The following is a 27,285-nucleotide window of genomic DNA, read 5'->3' on the forward strand; positions in this document are numbered from 1 at the left end:
AAAGACAAAGGAATCACCAAGAAAGAGAAGAATGATGATATCCAGCTCAGGACCCTGGGTGTGCCAAGCCCATACTCACCAGATGTGAGCCCCTTGTTTTGGTGATGCCCAAGTTTCACTTCAATAAGTCATGATGAGGAGTATACTTTGGTTCATTATTAAACATTTCAGACAAATTGGAAAGTATGTGACTATATTTCCTTAATATTATCCATCTGAAATTTATTGTTCTCTTGACTTCAGTAGACTCAGAATAATGGCACCTTTGAGGATTCAAGATTCCATTATTTTGATTTTTCCATTATCTAGAAAGTTTTTTATTTTAAGATATTTTATGCAAAAATAGGGTGGAAATGGACCCTAAGTCTATAAAGAGACTAAATAAGAAATGGAGATCAAAAATGCAATTTTATTAACTGTACATAAAAAAAAAAAAAAAATGCTTGCGATCCAGTACTCCTACTTACTCCTGTTCTTTTTTCTATTGTAATATCAAATTTGTCACTAAGCTTTAATGCTGTGCTTCTTTTCTTTTCTGTATGAGGTTTATTAACATTAGGAGCCATGGTGGGGGTTTTTAATTTAAAATAAATGCAAAACAGCATTTTTTTTTTTTTTGCCAGTGATCTCAATGTGCTGTTATCTTGAATATTCCATTATTTGGGGTGCTGTTATTTCGACAGTTTACTGTATACGTTTTTTTTTTTTTTTTTTTTTTTTTTTTTTTGAAGATTAGTGATTGAAGCTTTCTTTACCCTAGCTTTATCCAGATTGTTTTTGAAGTGATATTGTTTTTCACAGAGCACTGAAAAAATAGGACCGGTGCTGCACTCGATTTTTTTCATCTTGAGCATGTCTCTTGACAGGTTTGTTTGTTATTTGGTTTTTAGGAGCATTAGCAACTAAGGCCATATTGCTCTAGGGATATGCGGTGGTCATTCCCTGACCTCTCCACTTCCCCCGTATTTGGTGGGCACGGGCTCGAACCCCGGTCTAATCAAGGAGCATGTGCTATGCACTGCTGCTCCTGGCTATGGAGCCACCTCCCTTGACAGGTGGTGCACCCATTTTTCTTATGCTATAATGATCATTATTCAAGTTCATCCATTTCCTAGAAGTGACATTGTTAATTTAATCCATTTTCATGTGCATTAACAATGAGAATTGTTCATGCACATCAACAGAAATGCTTTTTGTTTTTTTTTCTCTTCTCCTGGGGGACAAAGACCCTCCTCTGCTATAAAGAGAGCCTGATACTAAATAGCCGAGTGGTCAGGTGTGCAGGTGCATAAGTACACATGCCTTGAGTGACCGGTGTTCAAGCCTGTGACTGCTAAATACAGTGCTGTTTCTTGTATTCTATCGTCTTGTGAACTCCTGACCGTTTGGTTGTCCCATAGTGTAAACAGAAAATTCTGATACTAAAAACTCATACATTTGATGCGGGTAAAAAATCGAATTGTCAAAAAACAACTTGAAAACTCCTCGCAAGTCCTCTCATGCTGGCTGGTACACTTCATCAAGCATTCACACTGAAAACACTTGTATTGCAAAGTTATCAAATTGATACTTGTGGCCGGACATTACTAGGCAATTGCACGAGCATTAATAGCAAACAAGAAACAGTGATGAAAAATAATGACCTGCCAATCAAAACTAGCATGTGCTTTACTATCAAGAAAGCATAATATGAAAAAGACTTGCTTTTATCATATGATGCAACCTATTTACTATATAAACAACTTAAGGACAGAGTTGGAAGATGTTGGTCTCCAATATTCGAATTGAATGTGCAACCAAAAGAACTGGCTTAAACATATGAAGTGCACTCCTACAATTATGTTTAGGGTCCTAACCATACGAATGGGGTTTGCAACCTCTGACGGCCCAAGTCCACTTATTTCCCTTTTATTTCGTATTGTTTTTACTTTCCTGCTTATTTCCTGTGATCCACTAGTTCATTGAACGCAATATCAAGATGCTATTTTTCTGCTGTAACATACTTTTTTCACCTCTGCAAAGTTTAGCAACTGGTTACTGCCACTTTGTAAGCCTATTATTCTCCTTTCTATCTTGGGGAGTTTGCTTCATATATTCTGATTTTTCAACACAAAAGAACTATAAAGATCGATTGTGTGGGTTGTGGCTTGTTTTTGTCAATCAATTTTGGCGCCACTCGTGCTCAACAACAAATAGCAAGTCACGTTTGGTCGTTCGATCGCTCCAGATAATGCATATCAATATGTTGTGGCCTAATCATAAGATCTGATGGGTTGAGAAGAAGTAGTGTCGTTCTATTTCAAAGAAGTGCACTAGTCAAGCTTTGCTCTAGTCTTTCTGAACTTATATATTTTTAAATATAGCCAGAATAATTACATGAAAGCTCATGTTTGTTTGTTATTTGGTTTTTAGGAGCATTAGCAACTAAGACCATATTGCTCAGGATATGCAGTGGTCATTCCCTGACCTTTCTGCACCTCCGTATTTAGTGGTCACGGGTTTGAAACCCGGTCTAATCAAGAAGTGTGTGCTATGCACTGCTGCTCATTGGACCAGGAGATCTGTCTCCATTCATCCAGGGTCCAGTGCCGATGTTCACTTGCCCCATTGAGGTGTAGAGTCCTGTGTCATGGTGTTAGCAATGGGTGATTACACGTTGTGGCCTAATTTTGAAGTGGTCCCTGCTCAACCATATTCGGTTTTGTTGAAACTTGGTTTAAACAGGTTTCCAAAGTCGATTTGCAAAAATGCAGTTCAGAATATAGTGTTTTTTTTTTTTTTTTTTTTTTTTTTATGTAAACCCCAAACACGAGAGGTATTAGAACCTATAGAGTACCGTGCTTGGGTTGGAGATTGAGAAGATGAAAGAAGATATTTGTTGACATTGGACTTTAACTTCTGTAGACTGTAATTTTCAGGAAATACGTATGAAGGAAGGTTGTTCCAGAAAACAGCAGTTGAATGAATAAACGAGGAAGATGAAAAGTTGGTTCTGTGAGTTTGAAGTTGGACAGTAAATGGATGCTGGCTGGTGGCGGCACGTGTTAGGACTGTTTTGTAGGAGAGAGTGGGAATTATAGAAGCCAATTCAGAAGAACAGTGCCCATGGAAGTATCTGTAGAAGAGGCATGCAGCAGAAACAGTGCATCTATGAGAAAGCGAGTGGAGATACTCTGTTAGAGATGAATCATTAATTAACCTAACTGCCCTCTTCTGAATGGAATCAAGAAGCCTAAGAGAGGTTTTCTGGACACCGCCCCAGATGTGGGAACAATATTCCATAGCAGCACAGATTTGCGATTTATACAGAGTGAGCAGCTGTTTGGAAGAAAAGTAACGCCGAGAGCGAAAGAGAACCAAGTTTTTTAGATGCAGAGGAAGCAATATCTGTAATGTGCTTGTGCCAAGAGAGAGAGATTAGAAGTCAGGGTAATCCCCAAAAGAGATATATCATTTTGCCTAGAAATCGGAGTGTCACTAAAGATAAGCATAGGAGCAGAAGAGAATCCTTTTTGCGAGATATAAGACAAGACTGAGTTTTAGAAGGGTTGAAATCAACTAAGTTGTCTTTGCCCCACTGGAGAATTACCTGAAGATCGGCATTTAAGGAATTGGTAGCAGATTTTCGAGAAGTTGAAGCTGATTGCGCAGGGCAGGTTTCTCAAAATGGAAAGTGGAATGCAATATGCTATCATCGGCAAAACTATGGATAGGATTTCCAGTCAATGGAAGAAGGTCATTAATATACAAGAAGAAAAGAGTGGGAGAAAGAACTGAACCTTGGGGGACACCGGCATTAGTGGAGAAGTTAGAAGACAGAGAGCAATCTACCATCACCTTCAGTGAGCAATCAGAGAGAAAACTGGATAACCAATTACTAAAAACAGTTGGCAAACTATAAGATGGAAGCTTGTTTAGAAGACCTTTATGTCAAACACGATCGAAAACCTTTGAGATGTCAAGAGCAACTACTTGTGTTTCACCAAACTTTTCCATTGAATTAGTCCATAAATGGGTAACATAAGCCAGAATATCACCAGTGGATCGACACTGACGGAATCCATACTGGCGATTGTTGATCAGACGGAACGTTTCTAGGGAGTTTGAGTTGGCAGTTAATTGATTTCTCCATTACTTTAGAAAGAGTAGAAGTAATTGCGATGGGAGGGATTTGTCAGTCTTTTTAGGAACTGGCTGGATATGAGCAAATTTCCAAGCAGAAGGAAAAACACCTTTGGAATAAGATAGTGAAAAAAGGTGGCAAAGAATGGGAGTAAGTTCAGGAGCAGAAGGTTTTGAGAACAAGCGGAGAAATACCATCGGGACTGGAGCTTTCTTAGCATCAAGATTCGTCAAAATCCTTGTGACATCCTTTTGACAAAAGAACATAGGAGGCATTGAATGGAGCATGGTGGGAGGTGTTTTACCAAGATCATTAATACATGAGTTGGAAGAAAAATGCAGAGATGGGCAAAGGTTTCGGCCTATAGCTTTGGCAAGAGACCAGAATGTTCGGCTACCATTAGGGCAAGAAGCAAGTTTTCTACTCTTAGCCTGTTCAAACTCTAGTTTGGACTGATTAATAACTGCTTTACAATTGTTGTGAGCTTTGGTGTATGCAGAATTAGAAACAAGCCAATTACCGTACGCAACATTCTTCTCTTGAACAGCCTTAGCACATTTATTGGAAAACCAAGGTTTAGATAAAGGACGAGATTTTAAAGTGGAGTGTGGGATAAACGATTCCATTCCTGCAACAATAATTTCACTGACACAATCTGAGCAAACTTTGACATCAGAAGTTTTGAAACAGTAATCCGACCAAGGAAAAGAAAAGAAGTCTCGCAGGTCATCCCATTTTGCATTCTAGTAATGCCAAACAACACTAGGTTGGGAATAGCCATGAGATAAAGGTTCTGTTGGAGAAAAGACAATCACCAAGTTGTGTTGTGAAGTGCCTAAAGGACCTCTCACTTCGACCGTGTACTTAGAAGGGTTCTTTGTGAGAAAAAGATCAAGCGTGTGTTGGCTGTATGGTTACGATTGTCTGGTATTCTTGTAGGTAAATGACAATCTGTGCAAGGTCATTAGTAATTGCAAAACCCTCAGCATCTGGACCAGATGGGTCAGTGTGACTAGAAAACGGAAGCCACCTGGAGTTGTGAACATTAAAATCACCAAAGAAAATTATCTCACTGTTAGGAAAGTTGGACTGGAGAAAGTCAAGTTGCAAAGAGAGGAAGTCAAAGAGCTCCAAGTGATTAGTGGAATTGGGAGAATGGTAGAGACAACAGATGAATTTGACACAATAAGGTAAAGAGATTTTAAGCCAGAGAAGATCGAAAAGAGGAGATTCCAAATTACCAAGTCTCTGACAGGGAATATAGGAACGGACATATGCACAAGTACCACGTTCATACAGCGAATAATTTGGGCAACTGATAACAGATTCTGTCAGAAAAAGTACACATGGGGTTTGGCAGACTGCAAGTGGAAATGGACATCGTTGAGATTACAATTGAGACCACTAATTCATTTCACATTTGTGAAATGAATTAGGAAGTGTTTGGGAGGTTTAGATCTTTCCAGAGATAAGCTTACTCTATTAGTTTGACAATTCATGATGTATTCAATGGTAAGAAAAAGTAGGTGGGACATGCTGTATGAAGTAATGAAATTTTTGGATATGGCATACACATGGTAAGAATATACCCAGATCCTTGACATAACGTGGCTTCGACAATGCCGCCTGCATACACACTACTTGGACTCCCTTCATCCACTATCTGGCAGAGTAGAGGTAGCAAGATTATACACTAGCTGATCTGGAAGCCTCCCAGAGAGTTACCAATAGGTTCGGTCCAGTGTGCTAACTAGCGGCCGGCCTGTGAACACCGTTTTAGAGCTGTACCCTCGAAATGTAAGGAATGTTGGATCTCGCCACGACGTTCATCATAACCTCAAAAGTCATCAATCATACTGCCTGATGGAAGAGATAGGGAAGGGTTGACTGGAACTTAACTCGAGAGACTAAACATGGGTTCCATCACTTCAAACCTCCAATTAGCAAAATGGTGGTATTGCACCGGTTGATGAGTCATCTACCAGCTAGTACTGCCTGATAACATAGAGGGGTGGCGTTCCTCCATGTGGTGTGGGTTCCACACCTCAACCCCTGCTTATGCGTTCACACCTTGGTGGTCACCCACCATGTACTTGTGCATGGAGGTTATACCCAGGATTACTAACAGTCCCACCATCGTGAAGGTGCAAGCAGAGGTTTGGCTGTCACAGACTGTCCGGACTTCACCGAAATTGGGTCCACTTGACTTGAGTGTCACCCGAATATCAGTTCTATCAGCATTTTAGACTCCCAGGTAGCAAGTACAGCTTGTCTGGCCTATCTGAGAGAATGTCTGTGACAACCTCAAGGACCGTAAGTTTTCTTGCGGCACCGCCACCTTTTGTTGTCATTTGTGTTACACGGAATAAATCATAAAAAATTTTCAAAGGTATTCAACTTTGGCATTTTGTGTTAAGGTTTAAGTGTTACTGTTGCGCAACATTGAGAGGTAGTTCTCTGAAACTTGGTATACTAAATTTTGGCGGAGAATGCAAAACTTGGTGTCCAATAATTTACCACGGCAAATTTAACAAGACTTCTGAAAGTCATAATTTTGAAATAAAAACTTTTGGTACCTTCTTTTTTGGGCATTCCTTTTTAACATTGCATGAATTCAGCTTAAGTAAATATGAGCTCTTATACTTGCTTACTGGCTGAGATACTCCCAAAATTTGACCTATCTTTAGGGGCAAATATCATAATGAGGGACACTTCAATTCTCTTGTTTTTGCCACCATTGGAAAGAGCTGTTTTAAACAACAAGAATGATGGTTTTTCAATTTTGTGTCTTGCTGCCTAAGGCCTAAAAAATGGCCTTAAACATTTTATATTTTCCACATAATATTTGCATACTTGAAGTTTCACATCTCAATAGGGACAGAACTATTGCATTTACAACAGTAAAATTTTCTGCAATTATTCTGCCCTTTGGTGTAAGAAGAAAGCATATATTGTCAATGCAAAAAACGATTATTTTGTCCAATGGGAGTGCAAAAGGCAAGAAAAATGCATGGGTTTCTTTAGTGCAAGTTCCCAAGCCTGAAAAGTGGTCTTTATTCAGGATTTCAAGCATAAAGATGTTCTATTAGTTTCCAAGCTTGAAAGAAGTTATAACTGCAAAAAAAAGATATTGAATCGCCGCTTCGTGATGGACTGGATTTTTCATTGATGGTTGATATTACTACTTGAGGCAAGCTGTATTGTTTTTGGTGCTGGAAGATTGGCAATAATTTTGCCATCTTCCAGCACCAAAATTTTCCATGAGGATGCAGGAAATTTACCAATACATTGTTAGTGCCTGCCTGGCAACCCAAAGGTCGCATGTTCAAATCCCACCTCGGGCTTGGATCAAAGTACTGCAAAAAACCTTGGGAGGTGCATTAAGGCCACAGAAGCCGATGTGCCAACAACTACCAAAAAAAAAAAAAAAAAAAAACACACATTGTTCTTCAAATGAAATTTCACAAATATTTCCAATCCACCAATTATTGTCATAAATACAGGCAATATATTGGCCAGGTTGTAAATTGACAGTTGGCACATTGGATATTGGTTTCACTAGTCTGATCTACATGAGCTACAAATGATGATGGTGTGTCATTTTGATACTCTGCAAACGAATCTGTCTTGCATTAGTAGGAATGAAGCGATGATTTTCTTTCCAGCAATAGTACAAATTTGTATTAGCATTAGTAGAGGCATATGATGCAAGAAAGCAAGCTTATGCAGCATCAGCCAAAAAAAAAAAAAAACTAACACACTTCCATTTCACCCCTCCGTTCGTTCAAAATACCTGTCCAGCTGAGCCTTACATTTATTTAGGCTATCAACTTCCACAACAAGGGATGGAAGTCTGTTCCACCAACCAACTACCTGCTGGCTAAAGGCAAATTTCCACACATCTATCCTAGATGTCTTTCCTCAATCTGAATTTACGCTCTCTCAGGTGATTATTCTGAGCAAGAGGAAGAATCCCATCGGCATTGAGCATGCTCAAAACATTCATGGCTTTATACACCTCTATCACATCACCTCACCAGTGCCTAGTCTCCAGGCACTGTAATTTGCAAAACTTAAGCCTTTCTTCGTAAGAGCATCATTTGTAGCTCATGTAGATCAGACTGGTAAAACCAATATTCAATATGTGTCAACTGTCAATTTACAACTTGGCCAATATATTTGCCAGGTTGTAAATTGAGAGTTGGCACATTGAATATTGGTTTCACTAGTCTGATCTACATGAGCTACAAATGATGACTGTGTGTCATCACGGTGTATGACCATCTATGAATCTTTTCTCTTGAAATGGCCTTACTTGCTCAATTTCCTCTTTAGAAACAAAACCGAATTTTATTCCAATCACAAAATTCAAACATCTTTCTTGATGTCAGGATTTGGTTTTCAATTGGGTGTTGGAGACTTGCACCTGCTGCAAATCGTTTTATTGTTCCATCAATTCCGTCACATGGTGACTTGCCATGGCTAGTGCCAAAGAAATTCCATTCAGCACTGATATCAGAATCCTTCTGATGATGACACAAGTTCATAAAATTCTTGTATTGAGCTGCAGAACCATCGCTGAAGTAGTAAATGTGCCTGATTTTTGTCATGAATGTATAAACTTATATTCTAAAGTTCTGCATCCTTGTGACAAATGGGTACGATGTAGCCTGGCTATTCTCCCAGTGGAAATTTTGAACAGCATCTTGCACAACAAATGAATAACTTTCTGCAAAATCCATGAAGATGACCAATTCTGTTATTAGGCTTTTCTTTGTTGACTTCAAATGGTAGCTTCGATGTTTAGCAATGTAATTATGACGGGAAAGGTTAAATATCTTTGTACTCAACTCTTCAATAAAATCTGTTAATTGCTTTGTGTCCAGGGTATCTCTGTCAGTGTGTATCTATTGCTTGAATTCGAAATATCTTCTGGTTCACTGTTTTCAAAAATATTCCCCAGAAACTTTTAATTAATCTATACCTGGACGTTTTTCACACCAATGAAGCATACAATCTTTCGACTCCAAGCAAGTCACACTGTTTTACCAATCTGAACCTTGTGATTGCATTCAAAATTAACTTGACATTTTGATGGATTGTGCAAACATACAGAATGTGTTGCTGTTGCACCAATTGTGACACACCACTTGGGTCGAAGTTCACAAAATTTAGAATATCCAATGTCAGATCCATTTCTATCTCGATAAGTTATAAACATTTCTTTCGAGTTGCTGAGTAGTAGTTGCATTTGCATGTTTATTCCATCTGTATTTCTAATGGAAATGTAATCTTTCTTTCAAGGGCATATATGACTAAATTCATATTTTTTTCAGGTATTGCCATGAACCTTTCTGTTTTAAGTTTTCTAGCTTTCTTGACCATTCTTTCTGAGTCACTAAACTCTTCCATTGTTTTCTTTATGGACCAACTAACTGGAACTAGTGTTGATATTTGAAGTATTTCTGAATGGCTTGATTCCATCAACAACTCTTTCAGCAGCTCATTGTAATCTAAGCAGTTTCCACACTGATGGCTCCATGATGTCATTTGGAACCAAGCCACTAATAGATGGAATTTTACTGGCAGTTACACTTGTACTTGACTTGCCTTCCTTTTGGCATAGCGTTGTGAGTCTCTCTTAGCCATTTGTTGAAATTTCAAAGGAGAAATACCAATAGCCAACAAATTTTGTGTTCTTCAAGCATTCAGTCACATGCATTTTGTTATCATGGTCTGATCCAGATGAAGTTGATGCTCCTGTTGCTGCTTTTCGGCACGATGGGCACAGCTTCTGGCCTGTTTTATGTCTACTTTTGTTAGGTCTTTCAGGTAGTCTGCCATTGACAAATCAATTGGTTGTAAACTTTTTTTCACCATATGATTTTTCTTCTGGAAAGGATTGCAACATGAATGCTGCAAAAATTCAAATTTTATCAAAAGCAAAGCTTCATGATGTAGACATTGTCTTCTTCACCCAGTTTTAATCCACAATGTTGATATATCAGCTGTTCTTTAAATAATTTTAACCCAGTTTTGCATGTATAGGATATATTACATTACATTTCCATGACATTTAGAATTATCCATATGGCTGATGGTGCACAAGTCTAGCTTATCTCCAGCAAAATTTTCTGATTCCATGGCCTTCATGCTGACTAATAAATGGACATTTCTGCAAGCAATGAAAACTTAATTAACTTTATTACAATCAGACAATAAAAAATAGAGAAACAAAAAACTGATCATCATGAAGATAGAACGCAACAACAGATGGTTCTTTTTACACTTTTTTGTATGATTCTAGAATATTTCAGAGTACTGGATGTTATCAGTGTTTTTTTTTTTTTTTTTTAATTCTAGAATACACTATTTCTAGAGTATTCTAAACATTAGGCAAGATTAAGGAAGTGTTCTGAAACAAAAAAGATATAAAAAAAATAGCAATACGGCACATAAAACTACTTGATGTTTAGGCTTAATTTTAAGGCCTTAAGTGCAAAGACACAAAACAGATAAACCATGATACTTGTAGCTAAACTCTGTTCTTTCAAATGGTGGCAAAAACGAGAGAATGAATGTGCCCCACTTTAAGATATTTGCTCTTAAGATAAGTTAAATTTGACTTTCAGATTTTGAGTGAATCTTTGAAGGACAATATCTCAGCCAGCAAGCAAGTATAACAGCTGATATTTAGTTAGGCTGAATTTATGTATTTATATAAGATATTAAATGGAATGCCCAAAGAAGGTTACCAAAGGTTTTTATTTCAAAGTCAGACTTTCAAGTCTTGTTTAAATTTGTTGCGGCAAATTTTTGGTTCCAGTTTTAGATCGCATATGCCTGTGATTTTAATGTGGAATGATCATCTTTAGGACAGGATTCTCAACTATGGATCATCTTCACATATCACAGCTAATGGAGAAAGCAAATGAATATAAAACACCATTATGCCTGGCATTTGTGGATTATGAAAAGGCATTTGACTCTATACAGCATAAGGCAATGTTTCGGGTACTGGTAAGACAAGGCATAGATACCTCATATTATGATTTTGAAGAAAATATATGAGAACGCTACCTCCTTTATTAGACCAGACAAAGACAATAGCAAATTTAAAATCGAGAAAGGAGTTCGACAAGGAGACTATCCCTGAAGCTGTTTACTGCTGCCCTTGAGGAAGCTTTCAGTAGATTAGACTGATCGCAGAAAGGAGTCAATGTGAATGGAGAATACCTAAACCATTTACGATTTGCAGATGACATTGTGGTCATAAGCCACGATCCCAACGAATTGGAGGAAAATCTTAATCAGTTATGCAGAGTTAGTAAGGATTTTGGACTAAAGATGAATATGGCTAAAACAAAAGTAATGAAGAACAAGTATCTTACAGAGGGGCCCTTAATGATTGAAGGAGCAGTAATTGAAAAGGTGGAGTCATATACTTATCTGGGACAAGTTATTAGCTGTGATAATGATATATGGCTGGAAGTCAAGTGAAGAATAAATTATGGATGGATAGCATTCAAGAAATATACTCACATACTGAAGAACAATATCCCAGTATGTCTGAAACGTAAAATAATGAACCAATGTATACTCCCCATCGTGACTTATGTAAGTGAAACTTGGCCACTCACCGAAAGAATGGAAGAGAAGCTGAGAACTACACAGCGAAGAATGGAACGAATTATATTGGGAATCAGACTGTTAGATAAGAAGAGAAACACATGGATTAGGCAGCAAACTCAAGTAAAGGACATTCTTATCAGAACTAAAATGGTCTTTGGCAGGACACAGCTTGAAGACATGATGACAGATGAACTAAGAAAATAACAGAATGGTATCCAAGAGGAACTAGAAAAAAACCTGGAAGACAAAGGTGGAGATGGATAGATGAAATTCATGAGTTTGTGGGTAGTAAATGGATGGCTATTGTAGAAAACAGAAGGAACTGGAAACTTGTTGCAGAGGCCTTCATCCTGTAGTGGATTGAAAATGGCTGATGATGATCATTTTTAAAAATATTTTCCATTGTTTTTTTGAAAGCACTGTCTTTATTACATTTTCATTTTATTTATTGTGTTGCCATGTAACTGTTATTTTTCTTTAGTTTTCACAGCAGATCCCCATGTGATATTTAAAAAAAATGTTCATAAGTAGTGTTTCTTCTTCACTTAATTGAATCTTGAGTGCAATACAGCTCTGCTGGTGAAATCATGAGCTTTGGTTGCAGTTTCAGATTGTTGGTGAGGTCATAGAATGTAACTACGACTGAGGTTTGTTTGTTTGTTATTTGGTTTTTAGGAGCATTAGCAACAAAGGCCATATTGCTCTGGGGATATGCGGTGGTCATTCCCTGACCTTTCCGTATTTGGTGGTCACGGGCTTGAACCCCAGTCTAATCAAGAAGCATGTGCTATGCACTGCTGCTCTTGCCCACTGGCTACATCAATTGTGAGGTAGGCAGCATGTTAGAAACCTTACATTGTCTTGGTTCCCAGGGAAAAAAAGTACTGAAATTTGGTAAACTGTGTAAAGTGACTGTCCTGACCTAATAATAACAGTAGTGCTGAGTACTCTTCACATGATAAATGGATGGTTCAAGCATTGAAATATTTCACATAGTGTGATATCTATATAGCATTTTCTCTGTTGGTTTCACTTTGAGATCCAGTAATGATGAAAAAGGAAATAATTGGGCAGATACCCTTAAGGTTTTGTTGTGACCTATTTACAATTGTAAATCACTCGAGTTATCTTCTGCAGTTTGTCAGGTGATCTTTATTATTTGTAACAAAGTAACCTTTTTGGTATTTTTTCCCCCAATTAGTATATTGTTTTGCAGTTCTGACATGTTCTTCCCCCCCACCCCTCAGTTGAGTTGACAGTTGGCTCAGTAGACCTACAGCATTAATAAAAACTTTGCAAATAGGTGGCTACAAATATGTTCAACCAGGGATGAAGTGATTTGAGTATTTTATTTTTTGTGCTTCTTTTACATTTGTATGTCTTATAGCCATTGTGGTGTATGTACATAGCTTGAAAAAAACTGAAAAACTGAAGAAAGTTCTGTTTAAAGGGGGGGGGGGGTGGATTTGACCCAACATAGAAAGCACATTTTTGCTGCTGTGTTAGTACATGTCAACCATACTTTGAGGCAAAACTCGAGTAGCATGTGATGCAAGAAAGCAAGCATATGAGCTTATGCAGTATCAGCCAATGATATCAGAATTATTTGTTGCATCCAGTTCCTTTGTAACCACATTATAATAACCAATCAAGTAATGCTGAAAAGGAGGAAAACATCATTTGCTTTGCAACAAAGTTAGAATTAGAGGTGTCCAAGTCATTTTATTAGCTGTGATTACATAACTAAATGAACAATGAACCCTGATGAGTTTGTTAGGGTCTCAAACAGGGTCCTAACAAACTGGTCAATAATGGCTAAAAAAACACCTTTGCCTTGTGTGATGTTTGTATGGGTAGATGCTTGTCCATCAAATTCTATTATGGAATACAGCCTAGAAATTCCTTTAAAGTTTGGGATTCCTAGACGAGCTCTAGTTGTTCTCTATGTTCCAAGAACTGCAGTGTTTTGTTTACTTGTATTCTATGTGATTTTTAACTACTCATTATGTATCTATTTATGGTAGATCTGGTATGTTCTGCACATGGCATGAAGCAATTGATTCCAGTGCAGGAAATGAAAAACCAAAACAAACATTTAATGATATGAATACAAGCAGAGTAGACAGTCAACAAAATCCTCAATTTGCACATGCTCTTGCCATTTGTGACATTCCTTTCTCTCTTCAATTGATATTGCTCTGAAGTTACAGATATTGCTGTATAAATTTTCATATTCTTTCTTAGCATTAGTTCTAAAAAAGTTTGTTAAGACCAGTATTTTTTTTGTCGAAAGAAAACATCAGCCACCGTGACAGACATTGGTGATAGCATCACAATCTGAAATGTGCGATAGTTTTGGTAGTATGATGAAAAGTTTTACAGACTTGAACAATTGAAATAACAGGCACTTCAGTATCAACATTTTGGCACATTACTGTGTGGGCAGAAGTAATGGCACATACATTTTGCTAAATCATTGTACTTTACCAGAAAAATAATTCTAAAAAAATTTATTATCAAATCTTTAAAAGAAATCTTTTCAGTGTTTTCTCCCCAGGACCTATCGAATGGATGTACTGCTCGGCTAAAATTTAAATGATTCTCGTGATACCATATGGTACTGATCTCGATCAATAGTAATTCAAAAATACTATGTGATTGAGGTCATTGTGATATGATAGAAACATACAATGTTAAATTATGGAATTAATTTTTGCTCTGTATTGCTTAAGTCACATTTATAAATAAGAGAAAATTTTATAATATTGTGAAGTACAGTAAACCCCCGCTATTTGTGGGGGTTATGTTCCTGAGAAATGACGCGAATACTGAGTTATGGCTCCCATAGTAATAAAGGGGTTCCATTCCAAAGTATGAAATATATAAGAAAAACTAGTCTAAAATTTTGTCTATGTTTGTATTATATGTACCTTCATATTATGACTATGTATATATATAGTACATAGTGAAATGCAAGCATATGGCATCGAAATGAAAATAAGAAACAATTTAATATTAAATGTAATATTTATTAGAAATTTCAAACCAGCACCTTTGCTAGCTAAAAAACTTATCCCGCCTGTGCTATCACCAGTTTTGCTAAAATGTTGATAAAGGAGTTTTGCCTTTTTATGAATGATGAGTGAACTTAACGGAATTTTATTTTGAGTTCGGTCTTCTATCCACAGATTTAAAGCCTTTTCCATTTTTTCTAATTTAACATCACGAGTTACAGAGCAAATTTTTGAAGCGATTAGCACGTTTTCACAGACACTACGGCGGATTTTTTCTTCAGATTTTTTGATTGATCGTACCGTTGACTCTTTGATTTTATAATGTTTAGCCACTGAGGAGACACTTTCACCATTAGAAATTTTGTCTAATAAGTCAATTTTATTCGCTAGTGTCATCACCAGTAGCGGATTAAGGTCGGTTGAGGCCCTGGGTGCAGAAGAAAATATTGGGCCCCTTAAAAAAAGAGAGAGAGAGACAGAAAATAAAAATACATGTTAACCATTTTTTTAAATAAATAAAAAATATTATGTACTATTAATGTTTTATTTCCAATAAAATTTGAATATAATATATGTATAATATAATTAATAATAGCATAATAATAATCACAAAGTTTTGAACTGAACATTGATATTTTGCATGGGCCCTTCAGAAGTCAGGGCCCAGGGCGCACGGCCGCTGTTAAATCCGCCTCTGGTCATCACCTTCTTTGATATTTTCACATTTCCCTTGTTATCCGTAGCCATATTTTTGTACGGGTTAGAAAGAACTTGTCCACAATAAAGTCACTTTATTCCGTTAACACACTCGAAAAAGTCTGTTTTACACTGCAAAACAGTAGATTTATCACTTTTGTAAGCATATCAATTTAAAAATTTAGATCGTATGTATAGCTTAGCTTAATTTTCAGCACTCACCTCATAGTAATCCGCTTAGCTGGTGGAGGGTTTTACCACATACAGTGGTTATAGGATTCTAATACTTTACAGGGATTATGGGCTTTTAATTAATTAGGCAACCAATTTAATTTAATTAGGCAACCATGGAAGGTGCACTTTCCTTTCTTAATTTTTTTATAGCCCATAACTTAATTTTAAACCCATAATCCCTGTAAAGTATTAGAATCATATAACCACTATGTATGTGGTAAAACCCTCCACCAGCTAAGCGGATTACTATGAGGTGTGCTGAAAATTAAGCTAAGCTATACATACAATCTAGTTATTACATTACAGCACATAAAGGCTCCTTAAAAAATCAAGAGTTTAAAAATTTATTCAATTTATAAGCATATAAATTAAAAGCAAACAACGAAATCTTCCATGACAAGTGCATAACACATACTGAACAAGGATTAGCGAGAAACATCCACGCTCGCGATTTTGTCACCTCTCCCCCCACCCACTGAGCACTGTTTTGACCTGGAAAGATAATTTTAGACACGCCCATGTTTTTTTTATGGTGGAAAATGTTCACGGCGCTTTAAATTTTGAATTTTTTTAGGTTTCATTTTATATTAAATCAGCGACCGCGAATAGCAGGGGTTTACTGTATTACACTTCCCCACCTGGCTGACAAAACATTCTGGGGAGAATACTGCTTTTGTTACCATGGGTCTGCTTGGCTGCAGGGTATATGAGGGCTTAGTGCTGGGGATTTAATTTTTGAACATTCAATCAAAAAATTTTTTTCATGAAGCTGGATTTGTTCAGCCAGCCATATGTGAAAAATATCGAAGAAAGCAGCAGTGTCATTAAAAGTATAACAGTAATACATTTATTATACAATTTAAACAGCTTGAAATTCTAGGTGTGATTTCTTAATAAAGGATGTGGTTAATGGAATTGTTAGTAGTGGAAAATGATGCACAAGCCTATAGTGTATTAGCAAAAGAAAAACCTCTGATTTGTATACGCTCTTAACAATTTCTCTAATCATTAAATTTATTCAAACTATCCAAATCCATAACACCAGGTGGAAATTTACTCTAACAATCAGTTACTCTCTAGCCCGAAGGAAATTCTCACACATCTGTCCCGTAACCATCTTTTTTTTTTTTCCCTCAATTTAAATTTGCCCATTCATGTGTCTGAGAAAGAGTAAAGATTCCATCAGCATTTCTACTCAAACCATTTAAAGCCTTAAACAATTTATTGCTGTGCCCATTCCAACAGAACTACATCCATCTTAAAAAATGAGTCTTCCAGACATATGCATATTCAAGATGTGGCCTTGGCCATTACCTTGTACAGTAGGATAGTTACCTTGTTCCCGGGGTTCCGTTATTGATATACAGAATTCCTGTACAGTAAAATGTCGATTATCCATGGTAATTTGGTGAATACTAGAGCCTGGATAATTGAAAAACACAGCAAATCAAATTAAGTTTTTATTTGTTTAATAACTTCGAAAACACAAAAAAACAAGATATTACATGTATGTAACAACAATAATATTTTATTCATTTCGATAGAAAGCCTGATTGTTTTGTTTTTGTAGCATTATTTTTTCTTATGTGTTGACGAATTTAAGTAATGTTTCTTCAGCTGTTTAGGGCTTCATTACAACTTACTTTGCAAGCTGGCTGTAGTTCCTCATGTCCTTGTCGGGTCATGCCGTTCTTGTACACTTTGGGTTAAGTCATTGTCGGTCATTTTTTCGTAACTGGGTTCATTTTTGTTTATATTTAACCATTAACACTTGCCACGTCTAAGTCTTCACATCCTTCAATATTTTGAACTGAGTTTAAAATATCAGGAACGATTTGTAGTGTTATTTGAGTTTCCCACTTCCAAGTTATTTTGGGCAATTACAGTCAGGCAATATTTTATTGAACGATTTTATAATTGTTTCGCTTTTTTAACTTCCATTCATGCAGTATATAAATGTTATAGATAGTATCTTTAATTGTTAGTGACTTCCAAAATAAGAGGATTCTTTTCTTCCATGATAAAGTCCATCAAGGTCTTTTTATACATTTATTTCATGCTCTCAATCACCCCCTGGTACATAGGTTGTACCAGTGGTGTTACATTGGGTGGAAGATAAATTTTCTGCAGATAGTTTTTCCAATGGATGATGGGATGGAGCGTTATCTAATAACAAAATTGCTTTGGGAGACCTTTACAAAACAAATTTTTTAACGTGAGGAACCGAATTTATCTGTCCCTATATATTCCTAGTCATCCATTCTTACCGTGGTTATGATAATCTGTTGGAATATTAGTTGTGTCCTCTAAACTTCTAGGAGATTTTGATTTTCCCACTATGGTTAATTTTAATTTGTCATCCTATGCAGCATTTGCTCAGCATAAAAATGTTATCCTGTTATACCATGCGTGTCTTTAAATTGTTTCAACCAACCAGATGAAATGTAGGTGTTCCAGGTTTCTAATTTGTCAAAAAAATATTTTTCCTCGCTTAAAATCATTGGTCCAGATATTGGAGTTCCTTCAGCTTTGTTGTGAAAAACCACTTTATCATTACTTTTTTCATTTGTAGCACCTTTGAGTGATTTTTCTTTGTGAAGCACAAGCAAATGGGTCACATTTAAAAACAATTTTATATTGGGCTGGTTTTTAATGATGTCTCATGCAGTTTGCTGGGCCAGTTCCAAGCTTTGAAACACTCACCTTTTTCATGTCTTTTTAATAATTTCCAGTTTATTTTCCACTGTTAAAACAACTGTTTCGTTTACCTTACATTTTTAAGGGTTGAAATGCAAGATAAATGTGATGTACAACACACAGCAAGCATGGGAACAAGCTTTTGCAATGTTTATTTTGTATGTTATTTGGCGTTAGAAATGCAGCAGGTGTTTCATGACACTTGACTGTTAGGTCAAATGTCTTGATTTTTGTAGGTATTCAGTAAAAACATCTGAAGTGATTTCCTGTATGTACTGTATGAATCCACTTGCACAGAAAATTAATCTTTGTGTTTGTTAATAATAAAACTACATGCATATAGAGGACCATGTTAATCTTACCCTATGGATAATTGAGCACCGGATAACTGAAGTTTTACTGTATATCATTAACATGAGCCATCGGCAGCCTGTCTGCACTGCTCCGAGAATTTTATACTGTATATTACCTATAGGTCTTTTTTGTTCCACACTAATTTGAGTGGTATGTTGTGTGATACATTATTCTGGGATTATTGCTATCTTATGCAGTACATTTCATTTAACAATGTTAAACTGTAATTGCCACTTTAGTTGATCTACATAATTTTTCTAGGTCTTGTTCAGTAGTATGCCTTGATCTCTGTCATTAACCACTCTGCCAACCTTTGTATCATCTACAGACCTCAATATCAAGCTTGATATCTTTCTTGGCATTGTTAATAAATATTGAGAACAATAAGTGGCCCAGCACAACCCCAAGGAACTGCTCTTGTAACATTAGCCCAAGAAGTGCAGCAACTTGAGTCCCTAATATCAGGGTCATTTACCTAAAACTTTTATTTATAAAAACCCCATCTTGTCCAGTAATATTTTTGGCTCTGTGAGATTCATTGTAATGTCTGTATTTGAGTTGGTTCATTTTTTAAGGGATATCTATTAATTAGACACCCAGAGAGGTTTACTAAGGATAGTAACCTTGATATGACATGCTGAGCATATGGCATTGACCAAAAAACCTGGTCTCTCTATTATCAGACACAATGAGGGGGGGGAGTAGAGACAAAAAATTAAATTCCATTTATTTTTTTTTTTGTCTCTATAGTTTTATTATAATATTAAACTATACTATTATAGTTTTAACATTTCATTTACATTGGAGTTATTAAAATACCTTACAGAGAAAAATTATTTTTTCCAGAGGACTTAAAGGAGTACTTCTCAAAGTACGGTGAAGTGACAGATGTTAATATTAAAACTGATCCAAATACTGGAAAGTCAAGAGGGTTTGGTTTTGTGACATTTGCATCCCAAGAAGCAGTTGAAGGGGTGAGTGTTTTTAATACATTTTTTAAAAAAAGTAAATCCTGTTGATGGAGAACATCTTCAACTGTCCCATAGTGTAATTGATCGATCCACAATTTTTTTTATAATATAATGTACTTCAAATAAGGTATGATTGGTTGAGAAAAGTTAAAAAATGAAAAGACAGCACTGCTAGTTTCCTCATAGTTCAAGAACCCTTCACGGGCTAGATTCATTCCTCAAAGAGCTATGGGATTTATTTCCTGATGGCACGAATTTTTTCTCAGTATCAGGGCTCTGTAGCAGCTAGAGATCACATCCCTTACTTAAACTTTGTGGAACTATTCATGGTATGGAGTATTTATGATTTTCATGAGTTGATTATTCTTTCATGGTATGCATATTCCATGTGTAGTTTGGATAATTTGGAATTTATAAAATTATATAAGTTCTGTAGCTTTCTGCACATATAGTTTTTGAATAATTGGTTGTCACTTGGAAATTGGTGTTTCGTAAGGGTATAACTGCTAAATACAGTATCTGTATTTAGCAGTTATACCCTTATATATAATTTCACTTCTGTTCTTTGGCATGACTGTTGAATAACCAAGGAATGGGAGTGAGAGGTCTCCTCACCACATACCTCTGTATGTGCTGAGGGAACCTCTCAGTGATACTGCTATCTTCCAGAATAACATCAGTTGGATTCAACTCACATTTTAGGCTCTGTGCCAGGACCATATGAATCTGGCATGTTTGCTGTGTGTTCTAACTTGTGGAAACTTGGACATGGGATCCTGGTGGTTGAGGGGTCTCAAATCAACATGCCTATTTAGCCCTTGCTTCAACAAGATGGGGAGTCCTAAAGTGGCTTGCCCAGGTTCGTTCAGCTGGTGGATTTGCTTGCGGGAGTCGGATCATGTTGGTATGATGTGCTGGCAGAGGTGTGGTGCTTGGATGGCCCTGCATTCCACTCCTGGACATTTATTGCTTATTAGGTAATGAGTGTCCCTTTGTACTTTGGTGGAGCACAAAAAAAAAATAAAACCTATGAATTTTGATAATATATTTCTTCTCGGACCCCAACAAGGTCTCTACTAGAAAATTTAGATGTTGACCCCAGATTCCATGCAATGAGACGGAGAACAAAAAATATATCAGGTCCCACACTGCAGTACCTGATAATTTGTTACAAACAAGTAGCCTACTGGAAAAATTTTACTCTTCTTTATTCTAAAGGGTTTGGAAGGCTCTCCTACATCTGTGACAAGGCTGAGTTTTGGAGATATCTTTGTCAAAATTCAGTGATATTCACACCCTCTTCCAAGCCACCTTGACTGAGAGAATGCCGATCACTCAAACACCCTCATTAAACACTTGATGGAGACTAGGTAGTCACCTCAGTGGTGACTTGATAAAGGTGTTTATGGCTATTGCAAGAATGAATAAGGAAGCTACAGTGGAGCTTGGATAATTTGACATATCAAGTCAACTTGGGAGAATATTGTTATGATAATGCTGTCTATTGCTTTAGTGATCGTTACAACAGTATACTTTGGAGTTGAATTTGCTACTGCTAAATATGTCTAAATGCAGTACCATGCCTAACACTTGCCAAAAGAAGTTGAAGTGATAACTAAAGTAGAAAGGAATAAAGGGGCATTGCTAAAGTATACATGGAATTCTGCTGACCACACTGTCCACTCATCTGAAAAAGAAATAAAGATAATGGGATCATGGAATTTACAGAATGCACAAAGGAAACAGCTCAGAGGTTCCAATCTTCTTGAAGTTGATAATTGTGTATTAAAGTGGTTTAAGCAGGTATGTGACAAAAAAATTCCATTGAGATAAAGGCAAAAGCAAAGGATTTTGTTAAAATTTGAATTTGGGTAATTTTAAAGCAAGTTCAGAACAGCTGGAAGAATGTGCATAACTACAGTATGTGTATTTTAAGCACAGGTCAGTGTGTATAGGTAAATTGGTCATACCTTGTATGATATACACACTGAAAGTAAATTTTTTTTTTTTTTTTTTTTCCTTCAAACATCAGTACCAAAGGTTCCAAAACTTTTTGAAGTAAAGAAGATAATTTCTCTATTCAATACCAGCCTTCTGTCACCTAACAAATGTCAGTAACTAGCAAAAAACTGTTTATTTTTTATTGGCATTGTAAACAGTAGTTTGGAGCTACTTTATGATAATATAAACAATTATTTTTGGATTAATTACCATTGTATGTGTGAAGCAGTGAGGATGCATAGGCATGTCAAGTGTTTGTTTGTACAAGATGGACAGAAGAAATAAAATTGCTTTTTTTAAAAACCTTTATGAAATGCATTTCGAAAATGCAAAATAAATGAGAAGGAAATAAGGTGCTCACACCAAAAGAGGGGTTTGTGGTTGTTGTTCAGAGGGGTTGCAGAGTTCCAGTGGTAATCCAGAAGTTGAATAACAAGCCAGTCAGATAGTGCCCTGCCTTCTACTACTGCTGTGTGGTAATTTCCTTCATTATTAAATAAATAAATCTTTATTGTGAAGTAGAGTTACAACACAATATCCCATCACGGCGACAAGCACCAGGGGTTCACATATAGATAAGATAAGTACGGCATACAAATACAAATGGCTACAAAATACAGCGAACACATACAAAAAGGCTACAAAATACCGATCACAAATGCAAAATAAACACAAATACAGCATAAAAACGCAGAGCTAGACACAAATACAGAAATAAATACAACTTGGCAATATATCAGGGTTCAAGGGCTTTGATAAAGTTGTCTGTCCTTCTTGTTACTTATTATTATGCTGTCGATGTCGGCGTCCACACGGTTGAGGGCAGTGAGCATCTGCTTGGGAAGAAATCTCTCAGTGAGTACAAGCCTGTTGTGGTGAGCCACGAGTGCTGGTACCGACCTCAGGCTTGGCTGTGGAATCCTCCAAGAGCAAGTGTTCCAAATATTTGGAGATGATATCTGGCCTGGGATGAGTTTGGCTGTGAAGACCAGCCTCTTTTCCACGATCAGGAACTTCAACCTTGGGATGTCAAGTGCTTGTGCCATCATGGTGGTTGTGGTAGCGGGAGGTAGACGAAGCTTGTTATTGGCCCATTTCAGTAACCAGTATTCAGTGGTGTACACCCGCTTGAGGTTTGTATGTGCAGCAGAGGCCCATATTTCTGCACCATAGAGAATGGCGGGGTAGACGGTGGAGGTGAACCTTTTAACTGATCTCGAAATCCTGAAATAAGACAGTACTGGAAGAGCTATACAGCAGAGATGCAGAGTTCAACTACGAAGAGAGAGAGAGAGATCACTGCACTCCGTGGAAGGAACCGGCACAAAGGAATCCTGCCATGAAGGAGAAGGATGGAAAGTCCTTTGAACTCCATTTTGGAAATGGTACTTAGATAAAGTGGGAGATTATTTTAGAGTAAGGTTGAAGAAACACAAGAAATAAGGAAATGTTTAGTATTGGGTTGGTTTATTGGTTGAAGTTGTCAAGAAAATTGATATTGCTAAATTTAAAGATTACATGGAATTATTAGCATTAAGTTAGCGACTTGTGGATTGCTGTTGTGAAGATAACTGATATTGGTAATTAAGAGAAATATGAGGAAGTGATTAAGATTGAATTAGTTTAGTGTTTAGAGCTGTAGTACGGGTGCTTATTTTCTTGTTTTTAGAATAACTGTTTAATAATTTTTGCTAGGATATTTATTATTGTAATAAAAGTTTGATTTAAAACGTGAATTCAAGTAATTACTTGTTTTTTTTTTTATCTTATTTTATTGCACCTAATTATCAAAATTTATTATGAAAAATGTTTTTTTTTTTTTTTTTTTTTTTTTTTAAATATCGGTATTAAGATTTTGACCAGTATTGTGAGCCCTACTTCTAATAAGCACCACTGAAGGACTTTTGGCACAGTGGAAATAAGGATTGAGCAGCTGCTGGGCTTCCATGATATGACTTGATTTTTACCTCTTTCCAAAGTTGGGTTCCATTTTGGGCAAGTAGTTCCCACTTCAAGTGGACATCCTGCTTGCCAACAGTGTCATTAAATAGTGTTTATGAATCTTAGATAAATTATAGAATGTCTTAATATACCGTTCGAAATTGACTCAAAGTTTGAATAGCATAAAGCTTAATGAGCGGTACTCACCTTAGATAAATCTGCTGCGTTACATGAAGTTAGGGCGGAATAATAATTTGAGGCTTAAGGTAATTTAAAATAAGTTAAGATTGTGAATAAGGGATTAAAATATGCTCAAGGAAGCAGAAGTGCACAACTTCGTCCCTGGTTGTCATTGAAGAATTAATTTAGACTTTGAAATGAGACCGGTGAAGCCAAAAGTCACGAACGACTGACTTTCGTATTAACGTCATCAGTTGGCAATGCTAAAAGGAAAGGGATTGCGTGTTTTAAAAGACTTCTGTGTTCCCCATGATGCACTTTGTGAAATGTGGGAATCTTAGGTGTGTGAGATTCCAGACCAAGGAGAGGTTTGTGGGTAGTTTTGTGTTTACGATGTTGAGTTTGGTATTATGAAGACACCATTCTATAATAAGAGCTTTGTATTAAAAGATTTTGTAACTGGATTTTAATTTTACTATTGTGATGGCCAAGTCAACTAGGGGGTTATGGTTATGAGAATGTACGTGTTGTGCGAGTTCAGTACTGGATTTGACCAGTCCTGAAGCTGTTATAATGGTAATATGCTCATGTGTTGGAAGTTTTTGAGGAATCGTATTTTGTGGTAGCGCTCCTGATATAGCATACGTTAAACCTTGTTGACAATTAATTAAATATACAATATTGTTCATATTTATTGAGCATTTGTGTTTCTTTATATGTATTAAACAGAGTTCCTAACTGATTGTATGAAGAAAATATAAGTGCGATGTCAGTGCCTGCAAACACTTGGTGGAACTGTCTAGTGAGACTGCTGTGATAGGGAAGGATAATGCGTGGGTGCTTAAATTCAACACGATACATGACAGATTAAAATACACGCTTGAAACAGAAATCGACAACAAAATCAACTTTCTTAATCTCAATATACAAAATAGGCACCAAACTAGGAACCAGGATTTACGAGAAAAATTCGCGCGCACACAGGAAAATATCTACATTTCGATTCACACCACCCACTTAGTACAAAAAAGCCATCCTTTATAATCAAATCCATAATGCTATCAAGTTCAGCTCTTCACAAGATGATTTATCCACCGGATTACAATATCTCACAGAAAAATTCACAACCAGGAAATATCCACTTCAATTAATCCAACATATAATTTCCGTTGCAAAGAATAATACCAATAGCTTGATTAAACAGAACACGAGCATTATCGTTCCCTGTCACAGCAATCTCGCTAGACAGTTCCGCCAAGTGTTTGCAGGCACTGACATCCCACTTATATTTTCTTCATACAATAAGCTAGGAACTCTGTTTATAAAGAAGCACACAAATACTCAATAAACAACATGAACAATATTGTATGTTTAATTAATTGTCAACAAGGTTGTAACGCATGCTATATCAGGAGTACTACCACAAAATATGGTTCCTCAAAAACTTTCAACACACGAGCATATTACCATTTATTCAGGACTGGTCAATCCAGTACTGAACTCGCACAACACATACATGCTTATAAGCATAACCCCCTCTAGTTGACTCGGCCAAAATCTTTCAATACAAAGCCCTTATTATAGAATGGTGCCGTCATAATACCAAACTCAACGTTATAAACACAAAACTACCCACCAACCTCTCCTTGGTCTGGAATCTCACACACCTAAGATTCCCACATGTCACAAAAGTGCATCATGGGGGAACATAGAAGTCTTTAAAAACACGCAATCCCTTTCCTTTTAGCATTGCCAACTGATGACATTAATACGAAAGTTGGTCGTTCATGACTTTTGGCTTCACTGGTCTCATATTTTAAAGTTTAAATTAATTCTTCAATGACAACCAGGGACGAAGTTGTGTACTTCTACTTCCTTGAGCATATTTTAATCCCATATTCACAATCTTAACTTATTTTTAACTACCTTAAGCCTCAAATTATTCTTCCATCCTGACTGGATGGTTGGTGATTATATTGAAGGTCTTAAAATATTTTTTTTTTTATAGTTAAATGAAACTATGATTTTCCATCTGGTTTATTCAGTCTTAATATATGTAAATGGCACTAGATATGTGTGAGGAGAAATAAACTGGCATATTTTTGTCTGATTTTAATGAAAGTTGGAATGGCTAAATGATGTTTTTAAAATAAGAAATTCTGTTAGTTATTGCTACTGTTTGGGCTGTTAGTTATTGATATGTTTGTGCAAATAGTGGGCACTATACATTTGCAAGCACCAAAAAATTGTTTTTGCTAACTTTTAATAATCGTTAATTCCATTTCAGCATTATTTTGGTAATTTATAATTAAAAATGAGACAGATAAATTTCATTATTCTTCCCTCTTATTTGGGTAGGTACTTCAGAATGTTCCACATACAGTAAAGGGAAAGCAGATTGATCCAAAACGTGCAAAAGCTAGGCCTGGTATTAAAAAAATCTTTGTCGGAGGAATTGAATCAGATATGTCAGAAAATGATATCAAATCTTATTTTGAAAGATTTGGGAAAGTAAGTATAAAACAGAACACTTAATAACCTTTTTCAGAGTATGTATATATATGTTGTGTGTGTGTGTACACACACAGACTTGCATTTTACAGTGTTGTTTCAAACTATGTTAAGTGCTGTGATCTCTTGTGTGTTCTTGGGTAATTGTAGATACAGTTTATAATTGGTAGCCACATAGATATATTTTAAAATCAGAGGAGATTGTTGTCTGATTCTGACTTAAATCTGTAATTCAGATCCAAAAGTTGGTGAAACTAGATTAAGCAATAAATAAATAGATGTAGAACATAATATTGCATCAAAGAAGAGTAACATCAAATTTCTTTAAAATTCTGATAAGAATTTTGAAATTTCACTCTTAATATTGGGCAACCAAACTAAAATAAGAACAAATTAACATTTAAATTCACCCAACTGGTCTGGTTCATTGTCGGAGTTGGCTACCATTTTTACCAGTATACAATATTATAAATGATAGAAGGATCAAAGTGATCCCCCCCCCCCACAAGCCTGTTTTTGGACAAGTATCAAATTGTTTTTTTTTTTTTTTTTTTGTTTTTAAGACAATTTATCTGATGATTCATTGTACATTTTTGTTTTGCTAATGCACAAACAAAATAAATGCAAAAAAGAAGTATGGGCACTTTCTAAGCTAAGCTTCTCTTATTTTTATCTTAATGATTGTCATTTCACCCCTTTTTAAATTTGGAGAGGTCTGAGTTAGAATTCCAACACATATTGGAGGAATTCTTAAAGACCTCTTCAAATCATGACTATGAATAGCTTATTTCAGGCAGAGATAGTGGGATTTTTCAGCTTGCAAAACATCAAACTTAGTCTGAACACCTGAGATGCTGATGCCCCATAAAGCAAACGATTGGATGACTTGGAAAATCTAAGAAATTGTCATTTTCAGAGGTAATTCGAGGCC

At 36.3% G+C, this 27,285-nt stretch overlaps 1 protein-coding gene across 3 annotated transcripts in view; it reads left to right on the forward strand.

The window, feature by feature from the left end:
• The window catches only part of LOC150083666 (heterogeneous nuclear ribonucleoprotein D-like), a 44,750-nt gene that overhangs the window by 3,318 nt on the left and 14,147 nt on the right, over positions 1–27,285 (forward strand). For 2 of the 3 annotated variants that reach the window (XM_090378111.1, XM_090378113.1), the window contains exons 3-4: positions 19,597–19,724; positions 26,202–26,354. In XM_090378111.1, the coding sequence (XP_090234237.1) occupies positions 19,597–19,724; positions 26,202–26,354 (281 nt within the window). The remainder of the gene's footprint in view (positions 1–19,596; positions 19,725–26,201; positions 26,355–27,285) is intronic. The other variant, XM_090378112.1, reaches the window with a different exon arrangement.

The sequence above is a fragment of the Mastigoproctus giganteus genome, chromosome 7 (genome assembly GCF_048544385.1).
Source record: "Mastigoproctus giganteus isolate SK-2022 chromosome 7, ASM4854438v1, whole genome shotgun sequence".
NCBI lineage: Eukaryota > Metazoa > Arthropoda > Arachnida > Uropygi > Thelyphonidae > Mastigoproctus > Mastigoproctus giganteus.